Genomic DNA, 21413 nt, shown 5'->3' with positions numbered 1-21413 from the left:
GGAAAAAGTTGTTATTTTTTCTTTTTAATTTTTTTTAATGTTTATTTTTGAGAGAGAGAGTGTGTGTGAGCAGGGGAGGGACAGAGAGAGAGGGAGACATAGAATCTGAAGCAGGCTCCAGACTCTGAGCTGTCCTCACAGAGCCCCATGCAGGGCTCAAACCCACAAACTGTGAGATCATGACCGAGCTGAAGTCAGATGCTTAACCGACTGAGCTATCCAGGTGCCCCCCATTTAAAAAAATTTTTTTTTAAATTTTATTAAATAATTTATTAGTTTTTAAAATCACAGTTGGAAGGCTATGTGATATTTCTCTGACATCCAAGGTGTTTCTTCTCGTGCTTATTGAAATCGGCACTTTATTTAGTAAACCTGTATTCTCAAGGACTGAAAAGGAGGTGGTTTTGCATGTAGACCACTTGCAGTCTCATTGCAAAAATTTATTTACTGTGAAAGGTGGTTGCATTTCAAAGATTAACATATTGCTTTCTGAAAGAGTTAAAGTCAGTTCAGTGTTGGAGCACTTACAGGGGTGCTATATTTTCTGTGATTGCCCCTAAGTTGGGTCAGGCTCATACCTTCAAAAAGAAATGCTAGCAGCTCTCTGTTTGAGCTTATTATCCCCACCATTTATGTTGTGATAGTTATTGCTTTACTGTTTTTGTTTTATATTCAAGTGAATTGTGGTAGGAAAATAATCCACGGCCTTCAGATTCCCAGCAATGGGTTGATAACAGTAAATAGAGCTTTGCACCCAGGTTTTCCTTTCTTCTCTCCTTTCTTCCATTTTGAAAAATAATTGTTACTGCTTTTTTTTTTTAATGTTTATTTTTGAGAGAGCGAGAGTGCAAGCAGGGGAGGGGCAGAGAGAGAAGGAGACAGGCTCCAAAGCTGGCTCTTTGCTGACAACAGAGAGCCTGATGTGGTGCTTGAACCCATGAACCGTTAGATGATGACCTGAGCCGAAGTCAGTCAGTCAACTGACTGAGCCGCCAGGCGCCCCACTGTTTGTTTTTTGTTTCTTTGTTTTTAAAAGCAGCATACTTACTGCAGTCAGACAATATAGAAGTATTTTAAAAATTTGATCAGTATTTCTCTTGTGTTTCCACTGGATGCTGCCTTGATTTTTCTTTTTTATCTTGTCATCTGGATTAAATTTCCCTCCCACCCCTAGCTACACACACAGACCTACCTACTCATACAGACCTGCGTGCTCAAAATTGTAAGCTCCTTCACGATAGGGAGTTCATTTTATTTGTTTTGCTTCTTAGATCCTACTACGGTTCTGGAAACTTAAGCACCCACAACGTTTGGTGAGATAAATGATATGATCCTAAATTGAAAACAATTACAGTCAAGCAAGAGACATGTGACAAAACACAAAATAGATGTCTGCTTTAATGCAGTTAGTTAATTACATGGTTCTAAATGGGTTGAGGGAGAACATACTGAGGGGGACATACTGGTTTGGTATTATAATAATGGTTTTAGTGCATGGTTGGGTGTAGTTGGGGAAATCTTTCATGAAGGGAAGTTTGAATTGATTTAAACAGGAAAGGAGTTGTTTTGTGCAAAATGGACTGAGCGGAGGCAAGTAGAAAGAGGACTAAAGGTAGGCAGGCCTGAGGACAAGATTGATAGAGTTCAGGAAGATTGTGAAGATAAAGTAGAAAAACTCAGACAAGGACATCAGTAGTGATGACAGTGAAGACTGGCAGATTTGAGTTTTATTTCCAGGAAAGAAGCAAAGTAGGGGCAGACATTTTTGTGAGTTAATCAGCCTTCTATCATCTACAGTAATTTTTTTAGAGTTGGAAAAATTTTTTAAGGAGAAGTTTTGGGAATGAATCTGGATTCTACACTGTGGTCAAAGAAAGGACTTTTATGTAGGGCGTTTAAAATCCTCTGTATGCTGTCCTTCATAAATTAAATAAAAGTTCGCATTTCTTGAGCAAAGTAAGAGTTTACTCAGATTTTGTTTTGTTCTGTACTTGATATCGTATTGCTTTTCACATTTTAAGCTTATAACCTGCCATGGAAAGCATGCAAAAAGTGGGTTTCTAAACTCCACAGAACAAAAATCCATTTCTGTGTTATAGAACTAGCAATACTGTATGATTCTTGATGATATGACATTTAGCCATCTTATTAAAGAATATCTACCATTTTTTTAATAACATTCACCATATAATCAGTATGCAATCCACTACTTAATCACGGAAATGCCTATTTTAGGACAGTGGTTCTGAAACCGGAGTGATCACCTGAATTACCTGAGGGATGTAACAAGAATATTAAAAAAAAAAAAAAAAATTCTTGGATCTCACCCTGTATAGATTAATGGAATAGAGGAGGAGAAAGGGATCTTGGATATCGTATCCAGTCCTCTCATTTTACAAATGAAGAAACTTACACAGACAGTGATAAGCAGAACTGGAATTAGATTTCAGGTGTTCATATTTTCAGTGCAGTGCTCTGGCCATTACATTGTGCTTCCTGAAGTTGGCATTTGGGTTTTCTCTGGCTGTAATTTCCAGTGAGATAAAAGGATTGCTTACCAACCTTGATCTCATGCTTCAGACGTAACTATTACTAACCAGCATTGCCCTTTTGTATTATCTCCACGGTTCATTGTTACCATGCCATTTAGTGGTCTCTAAACTTTTACATGATTTCAAGTGTGAGGATACTGCCTTTTTAAATTAATTGTATCGGGTGTGTGTGTGTGTGTATGCACACGCGTGTGTGTGTTCACATATAGTACTTCATTATTGAAAACTTAGGAAACAGGAATGTGTAGGAAGAATGAGAACATTCATTATTCACTCCCAAGAGATAATCTTTAACAGTTTCTTTATAATTTAATGTTCACATGTACATACATCCTTTCCTTTCTTTAAGTTGGGATAGCTGGGACATGTGTACATTTTTATGGCTTTTGATAAATATTGAAACTGCCTTCTAGAAATTGTCTCTTTTTAAGCACAAAACTTTTTGGTCTTTCAGGTATTATATAGTTATTTTAGATTGAGGAGAAAGTACTAATAGCAAGTTATTATGTCTTTTTAATGGTTTTAAATGAATTTGTTTCATCAATCATGTCGGCATGCCATACATTTCGGAAGTAATAACATGTATGAATGTGTGGGACATTAATTCAAGCCCCATCTGTTCTTTTTTTTTTTTTTTAACAAAAATGAACAATTTCTCCCCATATTACTAAAGCAATACATTTTCATTGTTGTGTTCACAGTATTACTACAGTCAGCTTAAACTTGTTAACATTTCTCAAGTTCATTGTTGTTACTCCTGCTTTCTATTGAGTGTTAAAACACTGCTGAGAGAGGCTGGAAGGTTATGGCTGGATCCCTACATAGAAACAAACAGATAACTTGTAACAAAAACTGATGAACAGTCTATACAACAAAACTAGATGAGACTTCAGTTTTTGGCCATGATGGATCTTCTGGTACCATACTTGCTTTCTTACCATGAACAACTAGGAAACTGGACAAAATGTATGAAAAAATTCTTCCAAATATTGGACAACAGGTAGTATTTGAACTGAGAGACTGGAAACAAATGAAGCGAGATCCATAGTTCCTCTGCTTTCTACTTGGAATTGCTTTCTGTCTGGAGTCACTCTTTAGATCATGGTCTCAGAAGGAAAAACCAAGTAAAGCATGTTGGTCTTGCTGAATTGAGGAGACTGGAGTTGGGGAACACTTACCTGGCTGGAAGTTGCAGATCATATTGTCAGAAAGGAGGGAGCCAGACAGAAAAAACACCAAAAATTTGTATAGAGGTCTCTGTAGGAGGCCCAGCAAAGAATGACTAGAGAGCTTTAAGTGGAACAATATCCAGGGCACATGGGGCTGGGAAGTGTTTGAATACCTAGGGCATTCGCTAGAATCCCCAGAAAGACCTTAGTAGTAGAGCTTAATTAGCTTTAGACACATTCTAACAAAGTTTAAAAATAAGCCTCCAGTGTATTATGCTAATTCTCAAGTACCTGTCAGAAGAGAGTACAACATTCTTATAAGACGACAAAATCCAGTGATTGGCAATGTAACATTGTGAATTAGTGATCTAACAGAAAACGGAACATAATGAGGATAAAAATGAAAGGCTTTTGAAAATGGAACTTAGCTGAAAAATACATCTAAAGAGAAAAATTCACTTTGTGAGATGAATAGCAGATACTCTAAAGAAAAGTTCAGCAAACTAGAAGATAGAGCAAGAGTATACCCAAACTGAAGCATAGAAAACAACTGAAAAAAAAATGAATCGAAGCTTTTTGACCTGTGGGACAGTATTAGGTGGTTTAATGTGTGACTTTTGTATCAAGAGAAGAGAAAGGGAAGCAGGAAAAAAAATTTGAAGAAGAAGATGGATGGGATTTTTTCACATTTGATGAAAAGTAAACACCGATTCAGGAAGCTCAGTGAAGTCTAAGCTGGATAAACCCTTGTGACCATGGAATAGGCAAATTTTTCTTATGTCACAGAAAGCATATATTATGGGGGAAAAGTTGGTAAATTAGACATCAGAATTGATAAGTTGAAAGCACTGAGTGAGCACATATAACACCTGGAGCTTGCATACCTTTCTGATGGCCTGTCTGCTTGGGAAAACCGTTTGGCGCCTTCTTATGAAGTTAAACATACGCTAATCATTCAGCTCTGGAATTCCACTTCTTGATGTTTAAGAGAAATGAAAATATATTTTCAAAAAAAAGATTTGTCGTGGAATGTTCATAGCACCTTTGTTGTCAATGGCTCCAAAGCAGAAAGTCTAAATATCCCTCAACATGCGAATAGATCAGCAAACCGTAGTACATTCATGCAATGAATTAATAAGCAGTAAAACAGAATGTACTGCTGTTGATACAACATGGACAAATACGAAAGACTTGCTGAGCAAAAGGAGTCCGATACCGGAGAGTACATGATGTATTTTCATTTACAGCAAACTTCTGGATTAGGCAGAGCTGTCGTATGACCGCAGATCAGCATCTGCCCAGGGCTGGCAGTGCAGTAGGAGTTGACTGGGACTGGGTGTGGGGGAAGGCTTTGGGACAAAAGAGATGTTTTAAATCTTGGTTGTGGTAGTGGTTACACAGGTGTATATGTTTGTCAACAACTCATGAAACTTTGTATTTTCATAAAGTTGATTTTTAAAAATATAGGGGAAGTGAAGGGAGCTAATCAGTAATAAACCAGATATTTTAACTAGATTATCTCATTTAATCCTCACAGTTATTTATTCATTCACAAATATTCAGTAGGTACTTTTTGAGGTTCTACATACTGGCCTCTGTGCCAGGTACTGAGTTGTGAGCAAAAATTATCATGGTTTCCACCAACTCTAATGGGCAGTTTATTTGGAAGAAAGACTTGAATAAAAAGTGTCCCTCAGGGAAACACTAAAAAGAAGGTGCTATGAGAGCATATAACATATTTATCTGTAGCATATAATATATACTGTCACAATGTATGATATCCATTCTGTGGTGTATCTCATATGAGGTACTTTCTGTGCCTTGGTTTCTTTGCAACTACTACCCATCTGATAAGGTTGTTTTAAACATACTAAATGAGTTAATATATATGAAGTGTTTTTATTGGTGCTAGGAGATAGGAAGTGCCCAGTAAGTATTGGCTGTTACCTTGATGACATTTGACAGTTCTAATTGTCTAATGTATACCTGTAATAACCCAGGGAACACTGGAGTAGGAAGAGGTTTAGGGGAAGACATGAATTTGACTAAAAACACTGGGTTTTAGATGTTTTTGAGGCCTCCAAGTGGAGAGGTCTTGTAGTTAGTTGAGGAGGCTTGTTGGGTATGGCTCTGGATGCAGCAGAGGAGTCTGAGCTGGAGGTAAAAATTTGAGAGAGTTCATCTAGCCTGGAATTGTCTTGTTATAGATAACATCCTCAAGAGAAAAATTGTATGCACATGTTTATACCCACATGTAACAGAGGGAGTCAGACCTAGGTCTGAGTCTTGAGGAATTCCAACATTTGATTAGGGTACCTTTTAATTTTCCCTTTTGTTAAATATATGATTCATGTGTATTTATGCCTGACTTCCAATATGCAAGATGAAAAAAGGGAAATGATTAGGAATAAAAACAGAAGTCATTTGAAGCATTCAGAGGAGATGGAAATGTCTAGGTTCTTGATGAGAAGATAACCAGTGGACACCCAGTTTTGACTGTTTCAGTGCAGCTGAGAGAAAAGGGGAAATGTGTTTAACAATACAATTTCATTTAAGATATATGTATATTCATCTGCAAAGATAAATTTTATATGGAGCTGAGCTTAAAGTTTTTTAAATTTGAAGGAAAAAAAAATTTTTTTTAATTAAGTAGGCTCTGTTCCCAGTGTGGGGCTTGAACTCAGTGACCCCAAGATCAAGAGTACCTTTTCCTCCTCATATCCAAACAATTAGGCCCTAGAGAGGGCTCCAGTTAAAAATGGAATTAGAGTACTTTGTATAAGTTTCCTAGACATTTCCTTTTTCTTTTCTTTTCTTTTTTTTTTAACCAATCTCAAACTTATGATTTCTGGTGGCTAAGTGTGGGGCTCAAACTTATGACTTGGAGATCAAGAGTTACATGCTCCATTGACTGAGCCAGCAGGTACCTCTTTCCTAGACATTTCTAGACTCTACTTTTGTTTAGAATCATCGTGACATTATTTTATGTGGTCCTGATAATAGCTCAGTGAAATAGGATAGGGCAGTTACTTATAGATGAAAAATGGGGTTCTTTTTCTTATTTTTTGAAATACTTTGGAAACCTGTTGGATAAAAAAAGATTTTCTAGAACTCTAAATGGTATGATAGTGACATCTACTGTAATAGCTCATATTATTACAGTCTTTGAAGAAGCTGCACTTTGGATAATTTTAAAATATCAGAAAGAACTTATTGATTTAATCCCTGCTATTTTGGAAGGGAGAGGAGGTATAAAATGTCATCAGATACACTTTAACAAAATTGCTTGCATAAATAATAATAATAAAACCTCAGATTTCCCAAAACTACCATCATGTAGAAGATCTGGATTAGTAAAAGAGGTTTAAAGATGTTATGGAATTCTCTGATCAACTTAGAATTTTAAAGTTTAAGGTAGTGCTATGACTGGTGTTTGGGCTAAAAAAAACTAGATTTGATAAGTGCAAGAATATTAGATGGAGGAGACCAGAGAAGGGGAAAAGCCAGAGCCAAAGTTGCCAAAGGCAAATGAAAGGATAGCAAGGTTTGGAGCAGCTTAGGTGAGGTGACTCGGGTTAGGGGAAGACAGGAAAGCAGGAGATAGAACCACAACATTTCATCAGGAATTTAAAGAGCAACTTACTGAGGTGGACTCTGGAGTTAATACAAGTGTAGCCCAAGCTCTTACCTTTACAATATTATGCAGTTAGAGTTCCTGAATATGTTGACCCTGAAGTATTTCTTGACAAAAAATTCCAAGACATCAGGAAGGTTTTTGTTCAATATATTGCTATACTTGGTCATAACACAGTATGAACAGACTAGAAAGCATCTTGACTAGTTTTAAAACAGAAAAGTTGTGCTTGGGGGATCAACATGGTAACAAGACTATTCTCTGGATATTCTGTTTGAGAGTCCATTAAAATTTATAAATTTGCTAAACATTGTTTTATTTTATTGTGAAGTAATTACATTCTTGTAACAGTTAAAAATACTTAATTTTGAAATATTTCAAGTATGCAGAAAAGTTCAAATACTTTAGATTAACAGACATCCGTGTACCTACTACCCAGATTTAACAGTTATTAACATTGTGCCATATTTTCCCTAGATATTTTTATTTTATTTTTTTAAATATTTATTTGTTTTGAGAGAGAGCACCAGCAGGGGAGGGGCAGAGAGAGAGAGAATCCCAAGGAGGCTCCATGCGTGGAGCCGGACATGGACCTCGATCCCACGACCCTGTGATCATGACCTGAGCTGAAATCAAGTCGGTCACCCAACCGACTGAGCCATCCAGGTGCTCCACCCCATTTTTATTTTTATTTTATTTTTTTGTTTTTTTAATACTTCTTTTTTGAGAGAGAGACAGAATGTGAGTGGGCAAGGGACAGAGAGAGAGGGAGACACAGAATCCTAAGCCAGCTCCAGGCTCTGAGCTGACAGCAGAGTCCAATGTGGGACTCAAACTCGCGAACCATGAGATCATGACCTGAGCTGCAGTCGGATGCTTAACTGACCGGGCCATGCAGGTGCCCCTAAAACATTTAAAACAGTACCTGGTATGTAGAAGATCTGTATAAACAGAAATTGGAAAAAGATAAAGTATATAGAATGGCATCTGTGTTCACTTTCAATTGTGTAATGATTGCCTACGAGTACCTTAATTACAATTCTAAAAGTAGGATGAGTGAAGTTACGAAGTTAATAAATGAGTGAAGTTATGAACTTAATAAAAGTCCATTATGATTATTCTACTTTATATTTTAAAGTAAATTTAAATTTACAAAGTCCTTTCACATTCGTTACATGATTTTGTTATCAGGACACCTTTGTAAGGTAGTTCTTTTCTATTCGGGAGAGTGTCAACAGTGACTGGTAGTAGAAAGTTTATGGTGGTCCTAATGAAGACATATTCAAGTAGAAATAATGGTGCGGTAATATTTTCATTTTTAGGAGCTTGTGTGCTTTACCTACTTAGATTCTGAATAGATTTGGCTCTGGACTTTTATTTTTCCACGTGGGAGGGAAGGAGAGAGATTGTATAAGAGGGTTGGTTGTGTCTTAATGGAACTGCCTGGAGAGGGAGGTCCACAGCCTCTCACTTAGATCCAATAGTGTACCACCCCCGGCCCCCACCCTGTTATATTTTTAAGTGTAAGGCCAATTGGGAAGATTGTTTTGCAAATTCGTAAAGTTTGATGGCAGCTAACTGTATGCCAGGGATGTGAGGAGATTCCCTTAGGTTGAATATGGGTTAAAATTAATAACTAATTTGGCTAACTTCGTAGGATTTGCTAAGCCAGATGTGACAAATTTATTTGGTGGCTTCTCTTCAAGTGCACTGATTCAGTTCCTTCTCAAAGGTAAAAGTTATGCATGTTTTAAAATGTCCTATTTTGGTTTTTTGTTTTAAAAGTTTAAGATTAGCCTGTAAATTTGTGATTCTTCCTACTGCTTTTGTGGAATGAGACCTTTGGTGGCTGGTATTTTCCGTAGTTGCACCTCTTTGAATAATTCCCATTTTAGAATGTTTTGTAATTAAAAAAAAAATTAGATACTAAATGTGTTAGGTTTTTATCATCTTTTTCCCCCTAGTGTCATAAATAAATCCCCTTTTCCCATTTATGTGGATTTACTTCAGGTAGGTACATTTGACTCTGCTTGGGATCAGCTGCCAATGCTGGATTCGTTTTGAAAAAGGTTAATATTTATCACTTATCCTGTGACTCTGAAATACTTTAGAAACAAATGGCATTGAAAGTATTTTTTGTTTGTTTCGTTTTACCTTTCAGAGTCCCTTTTGATTTGGAAAGAAACACTTGGTAACAAATATGACTGAGTTCTGGCTTATATCTGCTCCTGGGGAGAAAACATGTCAGCAAACATGGGAGAAATTGCATGCAGCAACTACGAAGAACAATAATCTTGCTATTACTTCAAAATTTAACATTCCTGACTTAAAGGTAAAACGGCATGGTGCAAAGTAGTGCATGAGTTCATTGTGAAGAGAACAGTTGTCTTTGCTTACATTTTGGTAGAAATTAGAGATCTGGGTTCCTTCAAAAAAAACCTCATTTCTAGCCATCGGCATAATTGAAAACTTATCTTGTTCTTTCTAATCTTCAGATTTTGTTTTTTAATTTGATTTTCTCTCGGTCTTTAAAATTTTTTTAATGTTTATTTACTTTTGAGAGAGAGAGAGAGAGAAGAGACAGAGGAGTGAACGGGGGAGGGGCAGAGAGTGAAGGAGACACAGAATCTGAAGCAGGTTCCAGGCTCTGAGCTATCAGCGCAGAGCCCAAAACGGGGCTCGAATTCACTGACCGAGAGGTCATGACCTGAGCCGAAGTTGGACACTTAACTGACTGAGCCACCCGGGAGCCCCTCTAATCTTCACATTTTAAATAATGAGGAACTTGAGATTTTAGAAGTAAACTACCAAAGTGAATAACATTTTTCTAAACTTTTGTGCTTTTCTAAATTGTAATTTGAATTGTAATGAGAAATGTTATGAAAATATTTGATATATTATATTCACATATATCTTCAGAAGTGAAAAATCTTAGTAATATACTTCAATATCACAGCAAACCCAGTTTTTTGTTATTAAATTCATGCAAGTTTCAGTAATGTTGTAAACGTTTTACCATTAGACCTCTTTAATCATACTTTGCAGGTCTACCTTAGTTATTTAATGTGGTTAATTTAGTTAATATTTATTGAAGGTCTGTAACCTAGCAGCCTCAAAGGGAAGCAGGTTATCAGTAATTTTACAGAATGGAAAAATCACAGTATTTTTATTTTGCTGGGTAACTTAGCAGGTAGTTCTATAGAGCATTCATTTAAGAAATAACTTGAAATTACTGGTTCTTCGTATTTTGGGAGCTACGAATTCCTTTGAGACACTGATAGTCATGGACCCCTCCCTATTTAAGAGCTGCTGCTGTAAACCATGACTTCAAATGGTCCACCCATCACTGGGCAGTAGAAGCAGACGCATAGGCCTGCCATTGCAGAATCTTCACCTCTTAAATGCTGGCTGTACCCATGAATTAGAGGATTATCCCGTGCATATAAATACCTTTGAAATGGCTGGCAAACTTTTTTAACCACACTTGCACATCATGGAATAAAATACGGAGAACTTAGGATTTATGGGCCCTTCAAATCAAGATGTTGTATCACTTTGTTAAAAAAAAATGGCAGGGGATGAAACCTAAGTAGTAAAATGCTGTATTTCCCTTCCAGGTTGGCACACTGGATGTCTTGGTTGGTTTGTCGGATGAACTGGCTAAACTGGATGCATTTGTAGAAGGGTAATGTATTTATATGCATTGACTAGAGCAAAACGAGTCACTGTTCTCAGGCTACCTGGACATTGGGTTTATTATCACATGTATAGTTTACTTATTGGAATGGTTTTAGAAGATGCTGACTCTTGGGCGTCTGGGTGTCTCAGTCAGTTAAGCGTCTGACTCTTGATTTCAGCTCAGGTCATCATCTCACGGTTGGTGAGGTTGAACCCCATGTGGAGCTCTGCGCTGGCAGCGTGGAGCCTGCTTGGGATTCTCTCTCCCTCTCTCTCTGACCCTCCCCTGCTCTCTGACCCTCCCCTCCCCTCTCTTTCTCTCAAAATAAATAAAAATAAATAAATAATAATAATTTAATTTAATGCTAATAAGTAATTTATTTAAATAATAAAAGAAAATGATGACTCTGTTTTCTTTGTAAATCACCTTTATGAAAGTACATTTTATATACAATAAAATATACCTGTTTGAAGTATGAAAATGGTGACTATCTTTAATATTTTTATTGAGATATAACTTACCATGCGATTCACCTGTTTAAAGTGTACAACGTGTACCTTTTAAGTGTACAGTGATTTCTAGAATAGTCGTAGAGTTGTGCAGCCATCACCACAGTCAGTCACAGTACATCTTCATCACTCTCCCACTACCACCATCACAAACATCCTATTCCTTGCCTCCCCTTACCCCCTGCCCACTTTCTGGCGCTACAGATTTGCTTATTCTAGACATTTCGTGTAAATGAAATCCTTTAATACGCGATCTCTTGTGACTGGCTTCTCTTCTTGGCATGATGTTTCACGATTCATCCATGTTGTAGCGCGTATTGGTAGTTCATTTCTTTTTACCAAATAATACTCCATTGTATAGATGTACCATATTTTATTAATCCATTTATCAGATGGTGGACATTTAGGCTATTTCTACTTTTTGAGAATACTGGTATGGATATTTGTGTACAAGTTTTTGTATACCCCTATGTTTTCATTTCTCTTGGATGTGTACCTAGGAGTGGGGTTACTGGGTCATATGGTAGCTCTATTTTTAACATTTTGAGGAACTGCCAGACTGTTTTCCAAAGTGGTTACACCGTTTTACAGACCCACCAGCAGAGTATGGAGGTTCTCATTGCTTCACATTTTTGACAAACTTGTTACTATTCATCTGTTTGATTATAGTCTTTCTAGTGGGTATGAAATAGTGTTTCAATGCATTTTCCTTTCTGTAAAAAATTTTTTAACGTTTATTTTATTTTTGAGAGACAGAGCATGAATTGAGGGAGGGACAAACAGAGAGGGAGACAGAGAATCTGAAACAGGCTCCAGGCTCAGCACAGAGCCCGACGTGGGGCTGAAACTCATGAACCATGAAACTCACAAGATCATGACCTGACCTGAAGTTGGACGCTTAACCAACTGAGCCACCCAGAGACCCCTTTCTCTGAATTTTCAATTTGCATTTACCTAATGATTAATGATGTGTTGAGCATTTTTTCATGCATTTACTGGCCATTTCTGTTTCTTTTGAGAAATGTCTATTTGGATTCTTTGCCCATTTTTAAATTGGCTTATTAGCCTTTTTATTATTGAATTCTAAGAGTTCTTTATATATTCTAGATACAAGTCCCTTATCATAATGTGACTTGCACATATTTTCTTTCATTCTGTGGATTGTCTTCACTTTCTTGATAGTGTCCTTTGAAGCACATGCAAAAAATTTTTTTTGAAGATTTTATTTTTAAATAATCTCTATACCCAGTGTGGGGCTCAAGCTCAACAACCCTGAGATTAAGAGTCACATGCCTTACCAACTGAGTCAGCCAGGCACCTCTGAAACACACACACACACACACACACACACAATTTTTTTAAGTATAATCTCTGTCTTATTTTTTTTTTAACAGAGAACAGTTTTTCTTCAGTCCTTAAGGACTTAGCTCTTTACATGGGCTTTGGTGGAGGTTGTGGGGCAGCACCAGCAGGTCTAAATCAGGGTGGTGGTATTCGGTCCTTCCGTGCTTCGTGAGAGCGATTCCTGACTACCTTGTTGTGAATGGCGCAACTCACACAGTAATGTAGTTTCACATACAGCTTGGGAAGCACATAGGCGTCGAAGACACTCACTTCGGAAATGTCCTTGACTGCGGCAGCCTCTTCTATATTCTGAATAACGAACTTCTTTTTTTTTTTTTTTAAATGTTTGTTTATGTTTGAGAGAGAGAGACACAGAACAGAAGCTAGGAGAGGCAGAGAGAGAGGGAGACACAGAATCCAAAGCAGGATCCAGGCTCTGAGCTGTCGGCACAGAGCCTACCCAACACGGGGCTGGAACTCACAAACTGTGAGATCGTGACCCGAGCTGAAGTCAGACACCCAACTGACTGAGCCACCCAGGTGCCCCAGAATAACGAACTTCTTAATGGCCTTGTCCTTGGGCACGGAACGGGCACAGTTGGTGCGGAGAATAGGCTGCATGGGGCCGTGGCCCTTTTTGGCATGACCATTATTCCTTCTTTCTTGGTCATCTTGGAAACCTGAGAGAGTGAAGCACAAAATTTTTCATTTTAACGTCCAATATATCTATTTTTCGTTGCTTTTGTTTTGTTTGTCTAAGAAACCATTGCCTAATTCAAGGTGACACAATTTTATAGCTATATTTTCTTATAAGAGTTTTATAGTTTTAGCTTTTACATTTAGGTCTTACATCCATTTTGAGTTAAGTTTTGTATATGATGTGAGGTAGGAGTCCCCACTTCAGGGTTTTTTTTTTTTTGCATGTGGATATCCAGTTGTCCTAACACCATTTGTTGAAAAGACTATTTTTTTTCCATTGAATTGTCCTGGCACCCTTGCTGAAAATCAATTCAACGTAAATGTGAGGGTTTATTTCTGGACTCTCAGTTTTATTTTGTATTTCTTTCTATTCCTTATTTCTGTCTTTATGCCGGTACCATATTGTCTTGATTGTTGTAGCTTTGTAGTAAGTTTTGAAATCAGAAAGTGTGAATTCTCTGTGTTTTTCTAAATTTTCAAGGTTGTCTTGGCTATTCTGATTCTTTGCATTTTTATATGAATTTTAGGATCATGTCAAATTTCTGCAAAGAAGTCAGCTGGAATTTTGAGGGGGATTGTGTTGAATCTGTAGGTCAGTTTGGGGATTATTGCCATCCTACCAATATTAAGTCTTTCATCCATGAGCATAGGTTTTTCTAAACTCCAGTTTCAGTTACTTCTGAAATTTACTTTGTGTTTTAGCTGAAGATGGGTGTGGGTCCTTGATAACTTTTTGCATTTTGATTAATTGGCAGAATCAGTCTATAATCCCTTTGACTCTTGGAATACAGAGCTTTTAAATAGGTAGGGTTGAGGTGAATAGGTACAATTTTGTAAAATACAGAATTTTGGAGAATCTTAGAAATGTGTATTTGATTGAAGCTTTAAGGGAACTTGAAGTCTGTGTAGAAGGATTTCCCATGTATGCTATTAGGCTTTTCTGAATCGATAGAACCACCGTAATGCAATCTTTCTGGTAATAGAGGCAAATATTGTCTCTCTACATTGATTTAACATACCAACATATAGTAAGTAAATAGACCAGAAGATATACTGATGGTCTTTAACACTGGAGGCAAAGAGGCCAATTAGGAGACAGGTTTACAGTAGATTAGGCAAGAGATATTACAAGCTTCAACTGAGGCAAGACACTTGGCATAAGAATTAGTAAAAGGATGAAAGAAAAAGTAACAGCACTTTATGGTTACCAATTTCATGTATTCATGGTAGGGCAAATGTGAAAGTAATTATTGATGATATTCTCTGGGGACTGATTGATGGTATGAATCATCTCTTGGTTTCTGGATTACACATTTTTAGTTGAGGAAAACTCTTCGTAGTTGCCATTCCTGAGATGATGGTCTTCCCTACAGTCCCATCCCCACATTACAGTTTCAGGTGGTGACAACCAAAGAAATCTGAAGAAGGGAAGTCCCTGAGAATGTAATTATCAACACTTACTTGGATTCTTGTTAATCACCTGGATGGCTCTATAGGTCTTTCTTTAAATTGTCATTGGGATGTCCTGCATATAGTTTAAGGTTTGTTCACATTTTTTAGGGAAGGAATCTGGAAAGTATTTAGGGTAAATGCAGTCTGTTTGGTCGTGGAATTAAAAGTTGCCTGTGCATTTTGTCTCCTCTTCTGCACTGTTATGCAACTTGTCTTTGTCAGTTTTCCTGAAACCTTTGAAGAATTTAAAAATCTGTGGTGGTTAGACCTTGGTAGAATTGACAGATATTAGCTTTTTAAGTCTGAACATTGTGATAATGTGGAGTAAATTACAGTTTTTACTTACCAAGTAATCTAATGATAAGAGCAGCTTTTGAGGTTACCATGTGTACTCGGACATAGATAACTTTTGTGGAGATGCACAGGGAGATTGTGAAGTTCTCAATTACACATTAAGTGTATAAACTTGACACCAGTCTGTTCTACACTCTTGAACTATTTCTGTGGCAAACATATGACCATTTTTGCATGTTCATAGTAAATGGTTCTGTTTACAAGATGCTTGGGAAATTATATGGGAATAATGGTTTGTCTCCTTTGAAGGGATAAGTGAATTTTGGAGACATAGCCAAATGTGTGTACAAATTCGAGTTGAAGACTTAACAGCTTTATCATTTTTTCTGCAGTTCTGCTTGATTAGGTTTGAGGTCATTCAGCATAGGATTTTTTCTGGGCCTTATTGGTTCATATTGCATGGAGTTTCTTAATTTGTCTACCAGTTTGCTCTCCCTGCCATTGAGCATATGGTCCTCAGACGAATTGTCAAAAACCCTGTTTGGACTGTGTTATACTGTACTTCTCTGTAAAGTCTGACCTCAGAGGCTGTCTATCTGCAGTCTGGCTCTGGGCCACCTTCCTCGTCCCCCCTCCCCCTCTCAGCACGCTGGGCAGCCTGGATTCCTCATAATACTGTGAAGGCCCATTGGCTTTTCTGCCTCTCTTGATCCTGACTCGGAGGGTGCCCTGTAGCAAGAGAATACTTTCTCCCCATCTAATCATCCTTTCAAGACCATTCCTATCCTTTATTGCCCTGCTCATGAGTCATGGTGCTTTTTTTTTTTTCTTTCTAAAGTTTATTTTGAGAGAGAGCACGCAAGCTGGGGAGGGGCAGAGAGAGAGAACCCCAAGCAGGCTCCACGTTATCAGCACAGAGCTCGATGCAGGGCTCAAACCCATGAGCTGTGAGATCATGACCTGAGCCGAAATCAAGAGTCGGACACCTAACTGACCGAGCTACCCTGATGCCCCAGAGTCATTATGACTTTTTGATTACAGTAGCTGAAAGTGATCCCTTTTTCCTTTATGCTTCTCTTCTCTGTAACCTGGTAATCTCAGTTGGCACTTAACCACACATTGCTTTGTATTTAGTCGTTTGTATTTTTTGGTATCTTTTCAACTCGATATTTTGTCTTGTATACTTTTGTATCCCACCCCCTAGGGCCTAGAGGCAGACATGGAACCAGAGAAAGAACACCAAAGCCCAGACACTATGTTTCTAGTCTCAGCTCTGCCATTAGCTGCTTTTGTGATTTTGTGACTTTTGTGACTAAGTCATTTATTCTCTTTATACTTTGGTGTCTTTACTTATATAAAATGAAGGGATTGATAAGGTGATGTGTAGGTGCCTCAGTAGTTAACAACACCATGGTTTCTCTTTAGCATTGTTCCTAATAGTTAATAGTAGTTAAATAGTTAAATAATAGTTAAGAAATAGTTAAAAGTCTACGGTTACTGAGTTCAGCTTTGCATGTTACAAAATCTTGGTCCCTTCTATCCTTAAAACATTACTTAAGAAGTTATAACCCATTTGTTCTGTATTAAATAGATACATGTAAAGGGATATATAGTCCAATTCATGTGTGTATGTAGTGTGTTCATTGTGAAGCATGGAATTTAGGTCTTTTTCCTGGAAACGATTATTGATTTTTTTTTTTCCCCTCCCAAGGGTGGTTAAGAAAGTGGCTCAATATATGGCTGATGTATTGGAAGATAGTAAAGATAAAGTTCAGGAGAATCTGTTGGCCAATGGAGGTAAGCTAATGTTTCAAGATTTGATACTGACTTGTATAAGGTGAATGACTTAGCTATAAAAACAAAAAAAGAATGTAAAAAAAACTATAGATAAGGATATTAAATATAATAGAAAGCCACTAAAGATAGAATTATTACTGAATTTGGTGATATTCTAGTTACATCTTGTCCCCCTTAACATTTTGTGTAAGACAGTCTTACATACATAGTAGATAATACAGCTTATGACATGGATGTCACGTCCTTCGAAAAGCAATATTATAAAGATTTACCTGAGTTCTTTCCTGGAGCCAGTTGTTAACTCACGTTCACAGTGTTTCTAGGTTATGTGTCTCAGCATTTTTCCAGCTGAATACTTGTCTTCTCTAGCTTTTGTATTTAATAGCATCCAGCCTCTAAAGCCTTGGAATAAAAATTTTTAATTTTAGTGCAGGGGAAATGCCTTTCCCCTCAAATTTGAATATGGCATTTCTTTACCTTAGTGCCATGGAGTAGTCTGCTACTGACCTCTCTGTAGCTGGAAGCTAATAGTTTGCTTGGTATAATAATGACTTTGTAAAGATAGTTTGACCTCACTGTTGTCATTTGTACTTGTATTTGGTGTTCTTTATGAAATGACACTTCATTTTAATTTAGGCTCATCTTTAGTGATATGTCATTATAATAAGATTTCTTTCATTCTGTCCTGTATTGCCTACTGTGATGAATGTCACTGTTGTGATTTTGTTATATTAACATTTGTTGAGTTGAGAGTCCTGGAGTATCATGGGATGTTGAGCCATGATTCAGCAAAAGACCTCAAGGGAAAGTGAAATAGAGAAGTTTATTACTCACGGGTCCTGTGGGAGGGGGCACCATACGGGGAGATCAAGGTCCAGGCAGAGAGTGGCAGGACCTGGGGCACATGCCTTTATTAGGGTCTGCGGGTGGAGTGCTTTGGGGTTCCCAGGCTAAGTTGGGGTTGGTCAGTTCAAACCAAAAAGCGTAGGGCTTTGGCAAACTTTGAGGGGGTCTTGTCTTAGGGAGAAGGCCCTGGGCAGTGGGGGAGAGTGTTTTGTCAGTGGGAGTCTATCAGGAACTCACATTTCTTGCCACTCTGCAGGCTCTTACCTAGAACTGCTCCCAAGGAAAAGGCTTCTGTCATTTCTAGTTCCCTGTGGGCCACTTGGCCACACAAAATGGATGCCGAGGCAGCAGTATGGAGTAGTTTGACTAAGAGTTAACTGTATTTAAAAAAATTTGTTTTAAATGTTTATTTATTTTGAGAGAGAGAAAGAGAACAAGCAGGGGAGAGGCAGAGAGAGAGGGGGAGAGAGAATCCCAAGCAGGCCCTTTATTGTCAGCGCAGAGCCTGACGCAAGGCTCCGTCTCACGAACCGTGAGATTATGACCTGAGCTGAAACCAAGAGTTGGATGCCTAACCCACTGAGCCACCCAGGTGCCCCTGATGTACCAGTTTTTAAATATCTTCATTCACGAATGGTGTTTTCTTCTCTGCTTTGACCACTGGCTAACTCCACTCCAGTTTTTCAATCTTCTAGCAGATGGAGGCACTCGTATCTTGTTACATGGCAGTTTTATCTCTACCTTTATTCGGTCCTTGCTTTTCGTTTGCTTTCCCATTTGTCCAAAACTGCCTCACCTTTTAATTTTATCATAATTGTAATATACATTTTTATACCCCATATCCTTTGTGGAACACAATAGGAAGCAGATTTCGAAATGTTATTAAGAAAGGACATGCTATATTGTGATGATCACCGAAGAATTGCCATCAGACGTAACTGATGTACCAGTTTTGAAATCTTTATTCACAAATCAGTATTGTATGGTGAGTTTGAATGCCATATGTAGGATAAAACAGATTATGAAAAGTATCATACTTACATTGAAACTATTATATTACTGAATCATCTGATATTCTACTTCCTGCAATAACTTAATGGACCCAACTCTACCCTTTGAATGGACCAATTTTATGATTTTCCTAGAAAGTTTTGAGTTGAGGATAGTTTCTTGCTGTTTCTTTCCATGATCCAAGGCTTCAGACAAAATCCTTGGAAACAAGCAATTAGAACCCAGTCTCTCCAGGATCAAGGAGAGATAGGAGTGAGGAAAAGGACACCTTATCGCTTTTTAAAGGCCCTCAATTGCTATGCTTTGCAGGATATGGGGGAGCGGGGTGCATACTGGAGGAGGAAAGAATCAGTCCCAACAAGCATATTGAACATTTCTGGACTGTCAATATTAAGAATGAATTTCTAAAACACAAGTTCATAAACAGAAGCTTTCCAGCTAGCTGTTAACTGAAATGCATATGCAATATAGTCAAGGAAGTACCGTGCTTACAAAACCACAGACATCTTATTTATCTCTGATTTTAAAATAATTCATTCCCTTATTGGGTGAGCAATGGAGAAAGTGGTGTGACTGCAATACCAGCTGGTGCTAAGGATTTCAGTGCTTCCAGAAGATGCAGGCTAGAGAACTTCATTAGGCACCGGAGGGGCTCTTTTCTCTCGGCCAAGATGCCCCCATGGAAGTCACTTTTGAATTTCGTTTCAAGCTTATATTGTGCAAATTCTAGTCTTGGTTGAGGATAGTCTCCAAAAGTTTCTTGAGTCACTCTCCGGACTCTCTCTTTTTTGATTCTGTTTTCATGAATGGTCCTTGAATCCGTGTGTATGTCCAGCTCAAGGGTTTCTTGTAGAGGCTTGGTGGAGTTGTGAGTTTCAAAGGTCTGACTATATTGTTTGAAAACAATAGCCTTCAGAGAGTCCAGATACTGGCTTCTGAGGTCCATTTTCACAATCTTATGGTGATTGCTAGCCACTGTCAGTGCCTGACCCAGAAGGGGTATATTGCTCTTCAGGTGGCAGAAGGAAGTGAAGGCGTAGGGAGTCTGGGAGTAATACAGCACACAAACAGGTTTGTACTGGTTTGACTTTCTATGCTGCGTTCCCCAGTCAATTCAGATCCGTACTGCATTCTCCTCAGCGTCTCTGAAGCTGACCCTCACATTTTTTAATGCTCTCCGAAGAATTTTCTCAAAGGAACTTTTGAATTGTTCCGTATCAAAAAAGGTCAGCGTCTTCACCTGGTTCTTTACTCATTTGAAAAATATCCCAAACTTTCTGGTGCCGATGAAATTGAGTATAAATGATGTCTAAAAGGGCTGTGTCATGGAGACTTGCACACTTACTCTCACAGAGCAGAACCAAGTCCTGAACGAGAGATTGCTTTCTCTGCCGGAAGTTTACGGTCTGCAGTTGATTTGCAGACAAAAAATCCCAGGCTTTGGGGATTTTCATCATTTCAGTCATTGGGATTTTCAAGATGGTCCTCATGATAAACGTGGCAACAGTTTCATCCATCTCTTTGGCAATTGGAACATGTGGCGGTCGTGGAAAAGTCGCCCCACAAGCCTGGGATGTGGCTTTCTCAAGGTTCCTGCCACACTCAAGGGCCTGATCCCACACTGCGCGGGTCTCTTAACAGTCGGTTATCTCTAGCAGTGTTTCTTCTCGGCCAAGAGTTAACTGTATTTTTAATTTAGTGTTTCTCTAACCTCATTTCTTCTCCTTGCAAATAATAGATGCTGAATAAATACTTAGTAAAACAAAAATTTAGTGATTTATTCTTGCTCTTTGTTACAATAGTGATCCTGACCTAGTTGTTTACTATTTCTGTTAATTTGTGTTCGGGGCAGAAGGATAGAAGGTAGATATGTTAAGTTAGGATGCATTTACTGATCTTGTAGGTATTTGATGAACTAGGACATGCAGTCTAGTAGGTGGAATGGGGATTGACAGTCCACCTGGGTGGCACTGCGTCTGCAGTTGCTTTTAGAAATAGCATCCATATTGACCCCTTAACATTAATGTAGGAAGAAACTGAGGAGAGAAGGATATTTTGATGTAAATTATTTTTGCCAGTTAGCCATTTGGTCTCCTTGACCTTGATCCCATTAGACTTGAGAAGTAAAGTCATCTTGATTACTGAACTTTCCAGGGAGTAGTTGTTGAGTGTCTCTTTGGCTTTACATTTTTTATTTTCATTTGAATGTGAAAGGGCTTGTGTTTTGAAGATTGTTGTATAGACTCCTAGAAACGGTTGTTACCTGGTTTTAACAGGTTTATTTTCAGTTTATTTGGGTAGGCTGGCAAAGAAAGAACATACTTGCATCAAATTCTACTTATTGAGGAGTAGTTTCTTAATCTTTGTGTCTGTTTCTCCTACATATGAGGTATATCATGGGTATGTGCATATTCCATTTATTAAGTC

General features: G+C 38.0%; 1 protein-coding gene and 1 pseudogene across 4 annotated transcripts in view; one reads left to right on the top strand and one right to left on the bottom strand.

Moving 5' to 3' along the window:
• The window catches only part of ATP6V1C1 (ATPase H+ transporting V1 subunit C1), a 99772-nt gene that overhangs the window by 59572 nt on the left and 18787 nt on the right, over nt 1–21413 (top strand). For all 4 annotated transcript variants that reach the window (XM_049633555.1, XM_049633554.1, XM_049633553.1 and 1 more), the window contains 3 exons: nt 9517–9687; nt 10973–11040; nt 17044–17129. In XM_049633555.1, coding sequence (XP_049489512.1) covers nt 9556–9687; nt 10973–11040; nt 17044–17129 — 286 coding nt within the window. In that variant the 5' untranslated portion in view covers nt 9517–9555. The remainder of the gene's footprint in view (nt 1–9516; nt 9688–10972; nt 11041–17043; nt 17130–21413) is intronic.
• Nucleotides 19216–20551, bottom strand: LOC125924779 (centromere protein N-like; annotated as a pseudogene).

This window comes from Panthera uncia, chromosome F2 (genome assembly GCF_023721935.1).
Source record: "Panthera uncia isolate 11264 chromosome F2, Puncia_PCG_1.0, whole genome shotgun sequence".
NCBI classification, from domain to species: Eukaryota; Metazoa; Chordata; class Mammalia; order Carnivora; family Felidae; genus Panthera; species Panthera uncia.
The sequence above is the reverse complement of the archived record's forward strand: the minus strand, read 5'-3'. Positions and strand labels throughout refer to the sequence as shown.